This window comes from Ciona robusta, chromosome 2 (genome assembly GCF_009617815.1).
Source record: "Ciona robusta chromosome 2, ASM961781v2".
Taxonomy (NCBI): domain Eukaryota; kingdom Metazoa; phylum Chordata; class Ascidiacea; order Phlebobranchia; family Cionidae; genus Ciona; species Ciona robusta.
In genome coordinates this window covers 4,944,238-4,960,961 of record NC_143236.1, presented here as the reverse complement: position 1 = coordinate 4,960,961, position 16,724 = coordinate 4,944,238, and the positions used below count along the sequence as shown (strand labels likewise).

Below are 16,724 nucleotides of genomic sequence, written 5' to 3'. Positions count from 1 at the left end.
TCCGCACGGTTATGGCATTCAATAACATATACGAAAACATTGTTACAGGCATATTCGACAGAATTCTCACAGTCTAATAAAGTGCCGGCAAGGGCGATCACTGAATGTAACTTACTTTATCCTCGCGTGGCCGGAAAACGACAGTCGTTAAAACACGGGTGTTAATACACCTCGTGCCAGCTTACGAGTTACCTTGTATGTTACTTTGTGGGTGATTATTTTTTGGGGGATTTTTTATTTATTTTTTTTGTATGGCTGATAATTTTGACAACCCATTAGTGACCGCTGGGTTGGAGCAATTGTCGTTAAGTGTCTTGCCCAAAGACACTTACGCCCACAATGGTTACAGGCAGGCGCGCTAACCACTACGCCACGGCGCCGGACACTGATGTTGTTGTTATTAGAAATAACGTAATAAAGAGCAACAAACCAAATTTATAAATATACAGTATCAGATTTTATTATTTCTTGTGCAAAAAAAAACGCTATAAAAAAAGCTATAAAATAGTGCAACGCATAAATGAATGCACTTCTAAGTTAATTAAGACACAAAAATATGTTCTACCGGCATGCAACTTTTGATTTTATATTCTTGGCAGAAATAACAAAAAGAACAACAACCAAATTATATAGGCTATGTATACCAGATTTCATATTTTCTGTGTACTAAAATCGATGTTAAAAAGTTCTAAAACTGTGCAACTCGCAAATAAATGCACTTCTGTGTCAATTAGGACACAACAAATACGTTATTGCGGAACGTTGTGTGAAAACCGTTGCGTAAAAAAAAACAGAAAAAGCAGCAGCCAAATTGTATATATGTAGCAAATTTCTTTTTTTTCCTTGTAAAAAAAACGCAGTAAAAACGGTATAAAAGAGTCGCATACGTAAAAAATTACCTTTAGAAGCCTAATAGAAACGAATACACTTTGTGTTAAGTTATATTTAATTTTAGGTAAAACAAACCATATTTGGAATTGGCTTAAAATTAGAAATAAATGAACTTTAGAACATAATGAAGCGAATGCAAAATGTGTTAAGATACTTAAAGTTATTTTTAGTAAACCCCATTTAGAATTGGCCTAAAAGTAATTATAGTAGGGTGGGGGAATATGGGACACATGTTCATTCTTATTTCTCGTCTAATTGGGTGGTAAACAAGGAACATTCAAAGAAATATAAAACCGTATTCTCATAACTCCCATAGACCGTTGTTAGTTGTTTAAAACACGATCAGGATTTTTGAATATTAAGGGCTAAAGGTGTCCCATCTTCCCCCACCCTACTATATATCACAAACACCACAATGTCTGATTTAAATAGGGTAGGGTGCTGAAGCTAATCTAGGTTTCACTTTATGTGCTGGGTATAGTCCAACAACTCCTGTTCTTTGATTAAGCCCACCGTACAAGTACCCCTTGTTCATCCAAATATACACTTCAATAATGTCGCCAACATCAAATGCCATCTCACAAGTTATTTTTCGTACCTTGTTTACAAAGTCATAAAAGTTTTTACCACCATACCCAACCTTAGGGCAGGGGGAAGGAGGTGTATGCGATTGTATCGCAATCTCAAACTGTGGAGCCTCGCCGTAGTACCAGTACCGATCATCAATTGAAACAAGACTGTAATTTGGGTCAGGGAACATAGTCTGTCGAAGTTCATCTACAAGTCGACCAACCTGCAAAAAATGACACATAACATATATCGTTACCCAAATATGCTGGCTTTAGTATTACTACAATTGTGGACGTGTGTAACCTTGGGCAAGATACTTATTTATTCTAACAATCTAACTTAATTGTCACTATAATAATATGTCTAATTTGTTAGCTTTACATGAAAAAGTAAAAGGTTCCCAGGTATGCCTTTCTGTAGAAACTCATCCATATAAAATGGAACCTATAAATTCATACAAACACACAACAAAAGTAAAGCTCTTTTAGATTTGTGTAGGGTAGTCTTTGTTTTCGTTTGGGTGAGGTATTAGACCAAGTCTGGCCTAAACCCAGGTCTTCAATACCCATCTAGAGCCGTAAAATACAAAGTAGTCCAACCCATTGTTACGTAAAAAACAGTTGGAACGCTAATTTGTGCCCAAAAAAACACAGTAGGTATAGGGAAAATGCATATTTTTGGGTAATTTGAAAAGAAACTTGGACCTAAAACTAAATTTAAAGGCTGGAAAGTCTAAAAAATATGCGAATTTTGTTTTCTGTATCGAAAAAAGGTCGCAAACGAGAGTTAGAAGCAATGAATTTGTGACATTTTAGTAATTTAATATGGATAATTTTAAATATTTTTCGCAAAGAATGTTTGATAAGGTAAATATAAGCTATGTTACGCCTTCCCACAAATGAATACCGCAATTTATTGCAAAAGTCACCCCTTTTGCTCGATTTTGGAAACAAGATGGCGGCAGTTAGACTGCTCGGTGTTTCTACGACTCTGTCCCCACTTATATAAAAGAGAAAGCCCTTATAGAATAATGACACCTACATTTTACTGTGGCGACTTCAATAAAGTTATTTGCCCATAACAAGACTTATCAAGGAAACTTACGTTTGACGATAATGTTAAAACAAGGAAATCGCATGCCACTAATGTGTAGGTGTCAAACATGATACTTTTAACTGCCGCAGGGTGTTTCCTGTCCTGTGAGTTCATAGTAACATATCCGGGTGCTGTTATGAATTGAAAATCAGGATACCTGCAACAGAAAAAAACACACTATGAATAAAAATGGGAAAGAGTCTCAGTTTACGATCCATACGTACAAACAGAAGGAGTGAATCAGGTTTTAAAGTTCACACGGTCATGCGCGATTAAGGAAGTAGCTCATTCGTGTAAAGAAATATTTAACCGTCTTACTGTGCATTCGTTAAAAACTTTCGCTGTTAAACTAACTAGAGAGAAACCAGCTAAAGCAGGTTCTGGGACAAACAAGTAGGCAATTAATCAGGCATTTTAAGAATCGAATGTTTATAAACAGAATGTAGATTCATGATAAACACCACACCCTTAGGCCTAAAGAATGTGTACACATGGATAATGGGTCATTAGAGTAAAAATACCAGCACGATGCTTTTTTATCACTTTTTGGCGTGACGCATACCATTATTGTGACATAACGTTAAGTTAATTTTTAACTTGAACCTGAATGCGCCGTTGGTAAACAAACTCACTTTTCCTTTGCCTCTGTAAATATCTGTTTAGTAGAAGCAGCCAAATACACACGCTTATCAATTTTCTCTCCAGGGTGACGTAGTTGGTACTTCTCATACCAGTGGATAACATGGCGCATGTAATCTTCAAGTGCATGACTTTCACTTTCACCGGTAGTTACTTTATCACCGTCACGGTAGTGTATTCTAAATGTATCAACTCGTAAGCTGAGTGTAAAGTGTATAAACATAAAATCAAAAGTAACATATACACTCAATTTATTTTAAATATAAGGACCTTATTCATAATTATTACAGTTATCACAATAAAGGCAAACTCTGATGAAGTTCTGCTTTATGGCAGACGAAAGGTCGATTCCTCTGGAGGATCTCTTTCTCACTATTTCTCACTTTACCTACCCCACTATTGGTGAAGCAAATTTGATTTCTTTCTGTATGTTTTCAAACTCCACCAGAATGTGGGGATAAGGTCTCAGCATATTAGACATGACATGGCCTATCCACCACAGATTTGGGCTTGAATGCACACGTTGTATGCGTTCTAGGAATTTGTCTGGTACTTTCCAAGGAACAAAGTTTGTGTTGCCATTTTGGTAAGGGTTATTCATAGTAACTTTCACGATATCTTCGTTTTGGTTGCCTCCGTTTGCTAATTCTCCTGTAGAAAATAAAGCTTAACAATTTATAAGTGTCAAACAGTGCTACTTATAACTTATAAGTATAAGTAACAAATTGTTGTATTTATATATTTAAAAAAAAACAAAGGTTTCTCAACAGCTGTTGTTTTTATTGGATCATTTATTCCTGAATATGTGTTTTGTTAACATAGTTATAAAACACGACAACAAAGATAAAGACTTTAAAAACAAAATGCCGGTAATAGGCCAAATCTGGCACAATTCCAATGACTCAGTAGGATCCCAACTACATAGTATGGAATGTGAATATATTGTGGAGTGGGGGAAGATGGACATCTTTTCATTCTATTTTCTCGTCCTATTCGGATGTAAACAAAGACCACTCAACGAATTATAAAACCGGATCTTCACGACTTCTATAGACCGTTGTTAATTCTTTAAAATAATATTTGGATATTATGTGCTAAAGGTGTCCTATCTCCCCCCATTCTACTATACAATGTTAGGGCAATTGACCAACTATGGCCTAAACACACGGAGCTAACGCGTTTCACGCTGCAGGACCTTCCACTTATATTGATATGTTTACCTTTCCATTGGACAGCATTTTCTGTACCATTTAGATCACTACACGTATCGCTTGGATCACGATATGCTTCTTTGAGGCCCGGGTAAGAAAGCATGTCGTTTAAGTCCCACACAACAACGCGGCCACTACCTATACCAAGGAACATGCAGATTCCATATTCTTGAAACATACACGCAAAGCCACATGCCTGGTCCCCGAATTTACAATGCATTTTTTTAGCTTTGGAACAATCTTGAGGGTTCTAGGGGAAAAGCATAAGTTTAGTTACCTTAATTGACTCATTTGTATAACCACACAACTTAGTAAAAATGCCTGCGCGGCTGCGCCTAAAAAATGGCTAAAAGTGGTAATATACCTAGCGAGCACACTCCAATTACCGGATGCTGAAAGAAATAAACTGGCGCCGAAAAGACTTGAAATATTCTGAGCAAATATCGGGGTTTTAGATCTATAACCGATGTGTGACGGACATGTATTAAAAATTGGTTAAGAGTTAAGAAATCATATGTTAATAAATATTTTTGTTTTACTTGTGTTTTTTGTATAAATGCTTTTGCTTCTTTGTTAAGTTGTTCTATTTCAACAGCGGCCAACTTCATGGCTTGTTCGTGCATTATTTCTTGGTCGTTTAAAAGATCACTGCAGATAAATGAACAAAAATTAGCTAAAGAATAAGTTTTTGTTTCTTTGTTAAACACTTTGGGTAAACATGAAAGGTTTTTCTTCTCTGGTTTTAAATCCAGATGATTTTGCTGTTAATTCCCATCTCTTTGCTAATAAAATGGCTTACATGGTAATACGCATTATTATATACATTATCTTACTTTTTCAGCGGCTCAAATAACCTCTCCATGTTTTGTAAAACAGTTTCTTTGTCATTTTCACTGTTACGTAGTTGTTGTATGTGATGAAAAACTAATTCCTGTATCTGGAACGTTTTATCCAACAATTTTCCAGTCTGGATGGGGTTAAAGAAGATATCTTCTCTTGATTCTTAAAAAAGAGGGAGCCATACATAACAAAATAAAAAAAAATCAAAAATATAATCACCCACAAAGTTACATATACATGGTAACTCGTAAGCTGGCACAAGGTGTACGAACACCCGTGCTATAGGAGTGTCGTATCCGGTTACGCGAAGTTTTATACGTGACAATACAGCTCTAATGAAAGAGTATTGTGCCCGAAGTAAAGTCACAGTTGACCCTTTCATTAGAGAACCACAGTATGCCGTTACGGCATGTACAATCAGCATCAGTTAAAAGACCAATACTTTAATACGTATTGCATAACAAAGCCAATATATAATAGAATACAAAAAAATGATACTTTTTCGTACCGCTTTTACGAAATAGAAAATAGATCGTTAAGCATTTGCTAATTATGCGCCTTAAATATTAACATCTAAGCTTAAAAAAGTATATTATTGAACTTGAGCGATTCAGAAATCTTTAATTTTTATCTACATTTTCTCTGCCCAAATACCTTGCTTGTTTTCCGTTTTTTCGTCTTGGACAAGTTGTGTTTTTTCCACTGTTGGATGTTCAAACTGCACCACTTCTGCTGGGTCCTGCGTTTCACCATCGCTTTTAATAGTGTCTGATCTTGCCGTTAGTCTGTCGGTACCACTGTAGAAGTGTATATAAAATTGAGTATGAATGTGGCGTTAATAGACTTGGTAACTGTATCAAAATACAGATTATTTTGGGCAATGTATATAGTAGTTTGAGGGAAAATGTTACATTTTTTCCTTTCCCTAAAAGCGTGCTGGTAGTGGTCAAAAAAATGATTAGGAATATGGGATATTATATAGTGTAAACTATAATCATCTTATACCCTACAAATGAAAATAATATTCTTTAAGAAATTATTTAAAACAGAATAGTTTCCAAACTGCTACCTAATGTGATATTGGCTAACCGACATGGCAAACAAAACATCTTGTTATGGTAAGCAGACACAACAGAGACGGTGCGTCTCCAGGAACCCACACTGTTTATTTAGGTATACCTTGTGATAAGTTGCCAGCATAATATGAAGTTTAATACCAAAGAGCCAACCAAAAGAAACTTCATGTAAAAGGTTGAGCATTTCATGGTAACTTGATAAAGGCAAACAGCGGTTGATGTTTCTTGATCCTAAAACCTTTTAAGATCTTATACCAAATGTTTCAAACAGCAAAAGTCCACAGATCTATGGGGAATAAAATAGCACATGGTTGGGTGGGGCAATATGACAAATAGGGTAAGATCGTAAACATTTTAAAATCCGTTTGTAATGGTTACAATCTAATGATAAACAAATTAATTTAAGCAACGATTCGAAGAAAACAAAACTACCATCGTAGGGTTATTAGTTAAGATGATTTAATTTGATCTTAACGGCGGCAGTAATGCTGGTGCTGTGTTTGATTAGGAAACTGCGATTTCCTGCCATATGTGTGTCGACTTGCATGTTTGTAAAACATTGTATTTAACGATGTCTTTAGACTTTAATGAATTCTCTTCCCAGACAATGTTTTTACTATTGGATTCAGATTTTAATGTTTTTGTTACAGGCAATGTGGGTACTGCTGATGTGTTTAGATCTTCATGATTTTGTTACAGACATTGTATTTGCTATTAAACATTGTAGCGTGAAACTAAACGGTTTAATCTGATCAAAGTGTCAGCCATCATAAGAACAAAAAATAAAAATATCCAAAGAACGAGGCGTATGAAACAGAAAAAAGTAATAAAAAAGGGTATCTGCACTCTCAATACTTTACTTGATCTTATACGTGAAAAGGCAAATATCCAACCTATTTTTGACACATGTATGCTAAATAATAAAGTTGTTGTTTTAACTTCCTTATTAGCACCACGGCCTACTGGAGATATCTCTAATAAGTCGTCTTTATAGCGCCTTTTTAACAGGTAAAGTACATTTAGTTTACACGTAACTGTAAGAAAAACAGTACCAAATTTATGTTACGAATTTCCGTACATGATGTCATGGTCAACGCACAAGTGCGCTCCACAAACCCAAGGTATTTAGGTAATCGGCGCACCTGCTATCAAGCCCAATAAGTCAGTTAAGACCAAGTTAAGAAAATAACCATTGTAATATAAAACAATACGTCTTGATTTCATTGTTTCGCCCCTGCTCCCAAATTGACCAATATTAAACGCGATTTATCAGAGATTTTATATTTTTAGTAAAGCAAATAAACGTTAAGGTTCTATGACAATTATTCTTATTTTATTGTTGCCGCATTAGCCATCGCATCCCTTTTGGTTTGTTTATTAACGGATGGTTTTCTGTATCACAAATAAGAACGATTAAATAACGCAACGTCAAAGGAACAACAAAGTACATACAAACTGTTTGCGGCTATTAACATGATACCATCACTTAGGTCTAGGATTATAATAACCTATACATCTGGAATAGAGAAGAATAATTGGTGAAACGATAAACTTGAAGCGGATATATATAAGGCTGGCTGTAAAACTAAACGTACATACTAAACTTAAAGTCAATGCAACTACAACTAAAGGACGTAAGAGGAAAGCAGGAAAGTAAGCCGAACCCGAGTGATGCGGCGCTGCTGGTTGGTTTCACACGAACACAAATACACGCTTTATTAAACTTACACACGATTAACGGAAAATAAAATGCGGGTAACAAAGTAGGTTCGAACTTAAACTTAGCTAAACATGTTTACGTATATCTTGCGATAACTCAAATGCATTCTGCATTTTCTAATTCTTCTGTAGTATATCGCTTGCATGTACAAAAAAACACGTACATGACGAACACCTAAGCGATTTACGCATAACAAGTATAAAATGGCGAACACAGCATTATAAAATGGCATTTTCTGACTGGTGGTGGTAACCGCCCTGGCCCATCCTAATGAAGAAATCTGTTGGAAACCGGTTACATCGCTATGGTTATAGAGAAAAGGAATAGATGTGAAAAAGGCGATGTTTGTGTCGTGGCACCAGTGTGCGGTTCGGTTATTGGTCTCTGTAGTTAACAAGTAAACTATACACCAATTTTCCAATTGTGACGCCTTACAGTCACAACGCAATGTCCCGAACACAAGCCCTTAACGTAAATCAACAGTCTCAAATTCTTGTTCCTTTACGCCCAAATTTTCTTGGAACTTTTTCGTCTGTCTAGCCTTGCTTCCAGCTTTCGTTGACGTTTTAAGAAACCTTTAGTTGTTAAGAATGAATGGAGGTAACTAACTTACCGTCGGGTTGCGGGGCAATAAAAGTTATAACACGAGTGTTCGGTCATTTGCACAAGAGATAATATATGAGAAGTGGCTTGTGCGACAGCAGTGTAGCAATACTCAATTTGTAGCAAAAATGTAAACTTTATCAATAGTTATTAACAATTTTCTGTTATTACAAGTTCATATATAGTAGGGTGGGGGAAGATGGGACACCTTTAGCACATAATATCTAAATATCCTGATCGTGTTTTAAACAATTACTAACGGTCAATGGGAGTCGTTTGTTTATAATTTCATAATTTCTTGAATGTTTTTTGTTTACTACTAAACGGGGCGAGAAAATAGAGTTAAAAGGTGTCCCATCTTCCCCCACCCTACTGTATAATAAGATGGGGGAAGATGGGACACCTTCGGCGCATAATATTCGAATATCCTGATCGTGTTTTAAACAGTTAACAACGGTCTATGGGAGTCTTAAGCATATAGTTTTACAATTCTTTAAAAGTTCCTTGTTTACTACCACGTTGGACGAGAAAATAGAGTTAAAATGTGTCCCAACTTCCCCCACTCTACTATACATTTGTAGGATACAATATTTATCAATTAAAGTTCGAACAATACCCATTATCGTTCGAACAATACCAATTGTTATGCAATAATATAATGTATAGGTAACATGTTAAAAACTATATAGCAGTAGGAAAAGGAAAAGAAACTTGATTTTCAAAGCGTACAGTATTATTTTGTGTTATTTGCGTGTATTCCTAATAATAAATACACTTATTAATCAAAATTAACAATGATTTTAAACTGTCCCGTCTTACCCTGTGTTTATTCAAATTTGTAAAGTTTCACCTGTTGTGCGGATCGCTAAATAACTCCTCGTGTGTTTTATTATATTTTATTAAATTGTTGTCAATAAATATAGGAATGATAGTACTAATTCGTGGTATTACCCAAAAACCGTCATCTATTTTGGTTTTGAAAATATTGGGCAATATGTGCTTGAGTGTCCCATCTTTCCCCATTGTACTATACATTGTGCCCACACATGTCCCATCTTACCCCACCGTACCATATAAAGGTCCATCTTACCCCTCAGTATTATTACCAAGGCTTTAAACCGTTACAATAAAAAAGCAAATTGATTATATTACCATGCTGGTATAACGTCGATTAAAATTACTTAACTATACGGAAATTTATTTCGCTTAATCCCATACCCGAAGAAGTTTTGTCGTTTAGACATCCATGTAAACCCCATAATATTCGTCTATGTATAGGCAAAATCCAAAAACTGAAATGAATTTCCTTATAGTTACCAAGTTACGTGCTTTTAATCGACATTATATAACAGCAGGGTAATATGATCAAATTGCTTTTTCATTGAAACGCAGCACAGACAACAACTAATAACATTTACAAATAAAATACCATAACTCTACTTTAGCACAATCTAGAACTCTATTCATAAAAATAAAACTTTACTTTCGTGGTTTCATGTAGACCTGAATTACTTGCTAATTATATGTGAAGAGTTATAATTAAGCATAAAGGTCTCTGGTAAAATTATGTTTCCAATGAGTAAGGTTAAGCGTATAGCATTTACGTGGAAATACCAAAATCAAAAACAAGCTGTGGTGCTCGTTCCGCCTAACGGTTTTCAGTTATCTTGCCTGGGTTTGTGGGTTCAAAGAAGTTATATCGACCGGGGGTTGTTCTGCTTCGATTTGTCACGGCGTGTGAGTCTGCTGACAAATTGGGTGGAACGCTACGTTTATTCCCGTAGGGTTCAATTTCAATTGTTTAAACTGCGACATATCAAAAAGGCGTTAACGGCACTCTCTATGCGACTACATAACATTTGACGAACTGTATAGCAATAGTATGATTCCGGTTTTAAACAAGACAAAATTGTCAGCCTGTAAGTTAACCATAACGGAGACGTTGGATCAAGTGCAATCAATACTTTTGAGACCTTTTCATGCGGAAGGTAATGGAACACTACTAAACTTGATCTATAGTACAATGGGGAAAGATAGGACACTTAAGCACATATTGCCAAATATTTCCAAAATCAAAATAGATGACGGTTTTGGTTAATACCACGAATTGGTACTATCATTCCTTTATTAATTGACACCAATTTAATAAAATATAATAAAACACCGAGGAGTTATTTAACTATCCGCACAACAAGGGAAATTTTACAAATTCGAAAACACACAGGATAAGATGGGACAGTTTGAAATCATTGTTAATTTTGATTATTAAGTGTATTTATAAATAGGAATAGGCGTAAATAACACGAAATAATACTGTACGCTTTGAAAATTAAGTCTAAACATTCTTTTTCTTGCCCTGCTGCTATAGTTTTTAACATGTTACCTATACATTATATTGTTGCATAACAATTGGTATTGTAAGAACGACAATGCGTAATGTTCGAACATCAATGGATAAATATTGTATCCTACAGATGTATATGAACTTGTATTAACAGAAAAATAACTGTAACTATTGATAAAGTTTTTATTTTTGCTACAAATTGGGTATTACTACTCTGTTTTTGGCACAAGCCACTTCTTATAAATTAACACCAAGTGCAAATGACCAAATTTCGAATATATTTTCAAAATATTATCTTTTTATTATATTTAATATCTTATAGTTGAAAACCCCCTTAGGTATAAATTACTAAATTAAAAGCAAATCTTTCAAAGTTTGGCAATGAAAACATACAAAACTACAATGTGGGGAAAGATGGGACCCTAAATTGAAATATATATATATATACGGGCGTTTTATAAAGTCGTGATAATACTGTCGAATAATTCTGTAACCTTATTTTCCTGATTATCATTAAATGGGGGTCCGTAAAAAGAAAATTAAAAAAGAGTCTCGTCTGACAAAGTGTCCCATCTTCCCCCACCCTACTATACCTCTAAATACATAAAACCAAAGTTGTATAACGATTTCGCCCAGTGCCTTTGCGGTATTTTAAAACATAGACACGCATCAGCATAATAGTAACTTTTTGTTAAAAATATATTTGTAAGATTTGCTAAAAGCATATATATGTATATTACAATAGAGTTAATTGCAAAATAAAACGAAAAGTACTTTATATAGATATGTTTTACGTATAGTCTTATAAATTCCTAAAACTAGAACGCAAATATTTTTTTTCTTTTTTTAAACTTGGGGGTCAGTTTAAAAAATGGAAAATTTTATGTCAACTCCTCACTGCTGACGCTCATGCTTACTGTTGCAAACTCCCCTCCCCCTCCGAATATTTGTAAATATGGGAGAGATATGGAGGTCTACCGTGTGTAGACCCATGTTTCACACATCAGTGCTTCATACATTACAGTATGTAATCGTATACATTGTGTTTAATATTACGATGCGAACAATACAAATCCCAAGTAAGTACTGGTTGGTTTGTAGTTTTTAATAATTGAACGAATAAAAATTACCTCTAAAACGGGCATTTTTACATTTTTGGTGTGTTGTACCTTTGAATGCACATTCTTCCTATATTGTGATTCGGTCCTTTTGCACGGCGTAACCACAGAAATAAAAAAAGAGTAGAACGCGCAACTTTCCAAAACCGTGATATATTCTTTTTTCTATTCACGTGACCGCCAACTCCGTCCCCATTTCCCTTCGTCTCCATTGTAAAAGATAGGCGCATAATGTTTTTGGAAGGTTTTAGCTGTTTATTTTAAAAACTACACCAACTATTCAAGTTTGTTAGGCTAGTTTAGTTATTTGGTACGTTAACGCTTAAAGTTTACCACTTGTTTAGGAAATTTAATTATTTAAAAAAATTAATTAAAAATTTCAACCAAACGGTTTTTTAGAAATATATATACATTAGAAAATAGTTTTTTTTACACAATAACTTTAAATTAAGTCAAAAAACGAAGAAAAACTACACAAAACGTCATCGACTCCATTGACTACAATAGTAAACGGGAACGACCCGCGAAAGAGAGACAGTGTATCGTGCTCTCTCCTTTGCCGACATTGGAGATGCGCCTTCTATTCTTTTTTATTTCTGTGGGCGTAACACGCAACCTTGTTGAGCACGTAAGTGGTCATCTAGATCCTTTTTCGTCGAACAGTTTATTTTTAGTTGGTAATACCTTTATGAATGCATTCTACCTACTGCTACACCAGGAGTTCTTAAACTTTTTGAAGCTCTGAAAGTTTGTTCGAACATTTATGAATATATACTATGATTTGATTTCAATCAAGAAATTAAAATTCTAATGCCAGAATTGGGAATTCAGACATGTGAAAAGAAAAAACAGGAACAACTGTTCAACGAAAAAAGATCTATGCTTCCTCCTACGTGCTCAAATATACAGTGCTGAAGCACATACAGGCCCATCGAGAAAACTGGGGAATTCAAATTCACCACGAAAATTATTTTGATTGGCCGACGTCTGGCGCTTTTCGTTGATTCCCCGGGCATGTAAAACGTCGTCCTTACAACACGTTGCAACTTTACAAGGCAGTTTGAAAGAAGCAGCGACGAAGCTACACTGTTTTTGGATGAACTCACTGCAGGATTATATGTTTCTTCTACAAGAGTTGAAGTTAAGTACTATGCCACTGTTTAGTGTTACTTAATTGTGAACCAAGTTTTATTTAGTTATTTTACTGTTACTTTAATATATAATCTAATACTTTAATGTTCTTACACTAACACTATTTATAAGTTTCTAACATATAGGCATAGGTAAACTTATCATAATAATTGTATAGTATTGTGCCTTGCGATTGGTATTCTTATTTAACGTTTTATTTCAGGAATTTCGCTACGGTTCTTAATTTTGTCTCAAAACACGTCACTCGCGACGTGACATCACAATCGCTGCGTTACGTCACATTACGTATGTATGACATCGCGTCATAACCGCTTCGCCATCGCTCGCGATTATTACGTCATGATCCGGTACACGCCCGAGAGCACACGTTTGTGACGTCACATTGCGTTTTTTTCTATACGCTTGCTTTTCGCGACATTATTTCATGGGGCCCCATGCGCGCTCTGCGTTGTCGCAAGGCACATTACTTATATACTGTCGTATTAATTTTAATCTAAAATAAATTCGTGTTGTTGGCTAGAAATGAAGCATGAGGATTAAACAATTGGTAAAGTATAATTCACAATAGGCATTATTACGTACACCAGTTCTTTTTTAGATGAAATGAGAGTTGTGACGTCACGAAGTGGTGATGACGCAACAGAAGAACCCACTTCGTTGTTTGGTTTCGTTACAATCTTTATTATTTGAAACAACATTTTTTCGATATTTTAGAATATGGTATATGACGTCACAGAGGATAAAGGGAACTGAACACGAATCGCGGAAAAAGGTAAACTGTGACGTCATATTATAAACGGACATTTAACTATTTATTGTTACAGAAACGACAGGCAATATGCCGCCAATGAAAAAGGCAAGGTAAAGTGTATACTATTTTTCTATTACTAAAAAAGGTATTATTTTGCAAAGTTAAGTTTTCAAAGTGATTAATATTTGCTAGAAATTTAAAACAAACTGTGCATCACTGCATGAAATGAACCGGTGACGATAAGAGATGTCGTTTGTAATAATACGACTATATAGGGCAAGATAGATATCTACATATAGGGAATTCCCATATATCCTTTTTCCTATTCGTGTTTTAACAGTTAGCAACACCGTTTTTATAGTCGCAGGGGTAGATTTATATAATTCTGTAAATTTTCTTTGTTTACTACCAAATGGGATGATTTAAGACCTAGACCATCTTGCCCCAACCTAATTTACGTTGTTGTTTTGCAGACGAAGAGCAAAGACGAAGGCGACTATAGGATGCCGGTTTGAGGCTTTGCTTAGACTTAGGAGTTGTGTGTTGTTGGGTGTGGTTGCTGGAGCACTCTTACAGTGTTGCCGGATTAGTGTTTGTGCCTCATTTTTGCTGGACCTAATGTGGCCAGCCTTTTTGTCAGTCACTACTTTAGTGCATTTTGCATGTCAATGAAATATATGCAATGAAACTATGGCAAACATCTTGCTGGATCGGATTTTGTTGTTGTACACGTCATTGTGTGTTTCTTCCGCAATGGTCGAATCTTTTAGCGATTTTGCATTGTCCTAATCACTTGATAAAACGGGATGTTGGTACACAAATACTTGAGTAATATCTACGCGCAATATAATATATACGCAGTTAAACTTTTAAATTTGATGTCCATCATTTTTTATTAATTAATTGTCCCCGATAACATATTGCTATTATTTCAAAAAAGCCTAATTGTGACGCTGGCCACGTTACAATTACGCTGTACGTCGATGGGTCTTTAATGTCCAGCGTTCGGTGCGGTTACGTCACGGTTCTAGACTGAGTTACGTTACCGTTGGGTTGCTGCGAAGACGTCGCCGCCAGTGATGCTACGCTAGTTTTAGGTCACTTTATACAGTGATGCTACGCTCGGATATTTAGATCACTATTAGTGCGGTTCGTAACAACCTGACGCAGTTTCATAACGGTCGAAGCGGTGCTTAACATCCGAACGATATTATACTGCGTGAAGATACGACGAGAGTATCGCGGTACCAACATGGCGACTTGTCAGGTTATTCGGACTTGTGGAGCCGTTATTGGCCTTGACTCCTTGTAATCGGACATATAATAATTTGTACACTGCAGCTGATTATCCTTCAGGATTTGAACCATATTTTCTTTGAACATATTTCAATGATGATGTCCGCGTTAATTAACTTTTTGTAATCGTCCTGTTTTTGGATATGGATGAGCTGTTGTGTGTACTGCATGCTTTTTTGCACTTTTTGTATTTGCACCGCGTTGTATTATTTTTTTCTTTTTGTCGTTGCTGTCGTGCACATGTGTATGTGCATTCGTTGTATTATTTTTGTCTATTGGGGTTTCTTTAACCTGCGTGGACAGTAACATCCCGCAAGGGTTTCTCACCTAAGTAGAAACCCACTACCATTGGCTGGGGGCTTGTCGTGCCGTAGTGGCTTTCCACCAACGCCAGCCACATAACTTATGAAGGTATTTTAATAATGTTTTGATTTTTCAGAAAGCAATTAAATTCTTGAGACCTTTAGCAATTGCTGTTTCACTGCTGTAATAATTGTAATTCTCGTTAAATTCGAAAGCAATAAAATAACAAAAACCGCAGTTGCTGATTTGTGAGTTTTGTTGCTCTGGTTGAATCAATTTTGTTAAAAAATAATTTTAATTCAGTTTGCTGTCAACTGGGACAAACGAGAAGAATCCCCAAAATAAGTTTTGGTCGCTAATTGTGACCGTGTAGCAGTAGGTAGAAAGTATTAATATAAAAGTATTATTACCAAGTAAAATGGACTGTTCGACGAAAAATAATCCAAGTGACCACTTACATGCTCAACAAGGTTGTGGGTTATACCGTTTTACAGCTCTTGTTGGCCATTTGTGACCGAGTCGGAGTATAGATCCAATTAAAGGTTCACCAAAAATGTCAAAATGATCTGTTTTGGGATAATCTTTATTCGTTTAACTGGTAAAAACTACAATTAACTCTTCTGTAATATATACGATTTTATCAAATCTTACCAATAAGTTTTAAAAAAGTTACTATAGTGCTATGTTGTGTCTATGTTTTGGAATACCGCCAAAGCACCGGGCGTTAAGAAATCGTTATACAATTTTGGTTTTATGTATTTAGAGGTATAGAACAAGTTTAGTGTTCGATTACCTTCCGCATGAAAAGGTCTCGAAAGTATTGATTTTAATCATTGTAATATTTGTGAGTTAAAATGATAAAAAATACCTAAACGTCCGCTTAATTTACGAAAAGAAGACAAAAAAATGTAAAATCATTGAACCTATAAAGATTTCTTGTCTCCTGTTTCCAATAGACCTACGATAGGATTAAAATGACGCAATATATTATCTACACTCCGCTCCACTTAACTTACAAGCTAACGGTTTTATCGTCAAAATATTATGTTTTTGCATAGAAAGTGCCGTTAACGCCTTTTTGATATGTCGCAGTTTAAACAATTGAAATTGGACCC

General features: G+C 35.4%; 1 protein-coding gene and 1 long non-coding RNA gene across 2 annotated transcripts; one reads left to right on the top strand and one right to left on the bottom strand.

Moving 5' to 3' along the window:
• Positions 1-444: 444 nt before the first annotated feature.
• On the bottom strand, positions 445-7,798 carry LOC149740428 (alpha-(1,6)-fucosyltransferase-like). The gene is made up of 10 exons (XM_089872992.1): positions 7,775-7,798; positions 6,426-6,608; positions 5,901-6,043; positions 5,240-5,408; positions 4,946-5,054; positions 4,416-4,656; positions 3,588-3,846; positions 3,189-3,374; positions 2,566-2,713; positions 445-1,684 (listed from the first exon to the last, which is right to left on the bottom strand). Exons 2-10 carry the CDS (start codon positions 6,509-6,511, stop codon positions 1,316-1,318), a joined length of 1,710 nt encoding a protein of 569 aa, XP_089729118.1. The 5' UTR covers positions 6,512-6,608; positions 7,775-7,798; the 3' UTR covers positions 445-1,315.
• Positions 7,799-13,016: 5,218 nt separating this feature from the next.
• On the top strand, positions 13,017-15,940 carry LOC149740427 (uncharacterized). The gene is made up of 4 exons (XR_016384383.1): positions 13,017-13,915; positions 13,974-14,031; positions 14,084-14,120; positions 14,484-15,940. It is a non-coding gene; the product is annotated as an uncharacterized LOC149740427 (long non-coding RNA).
• Positions 15,941-16,724: the final 784 nt, after the last annotated feature.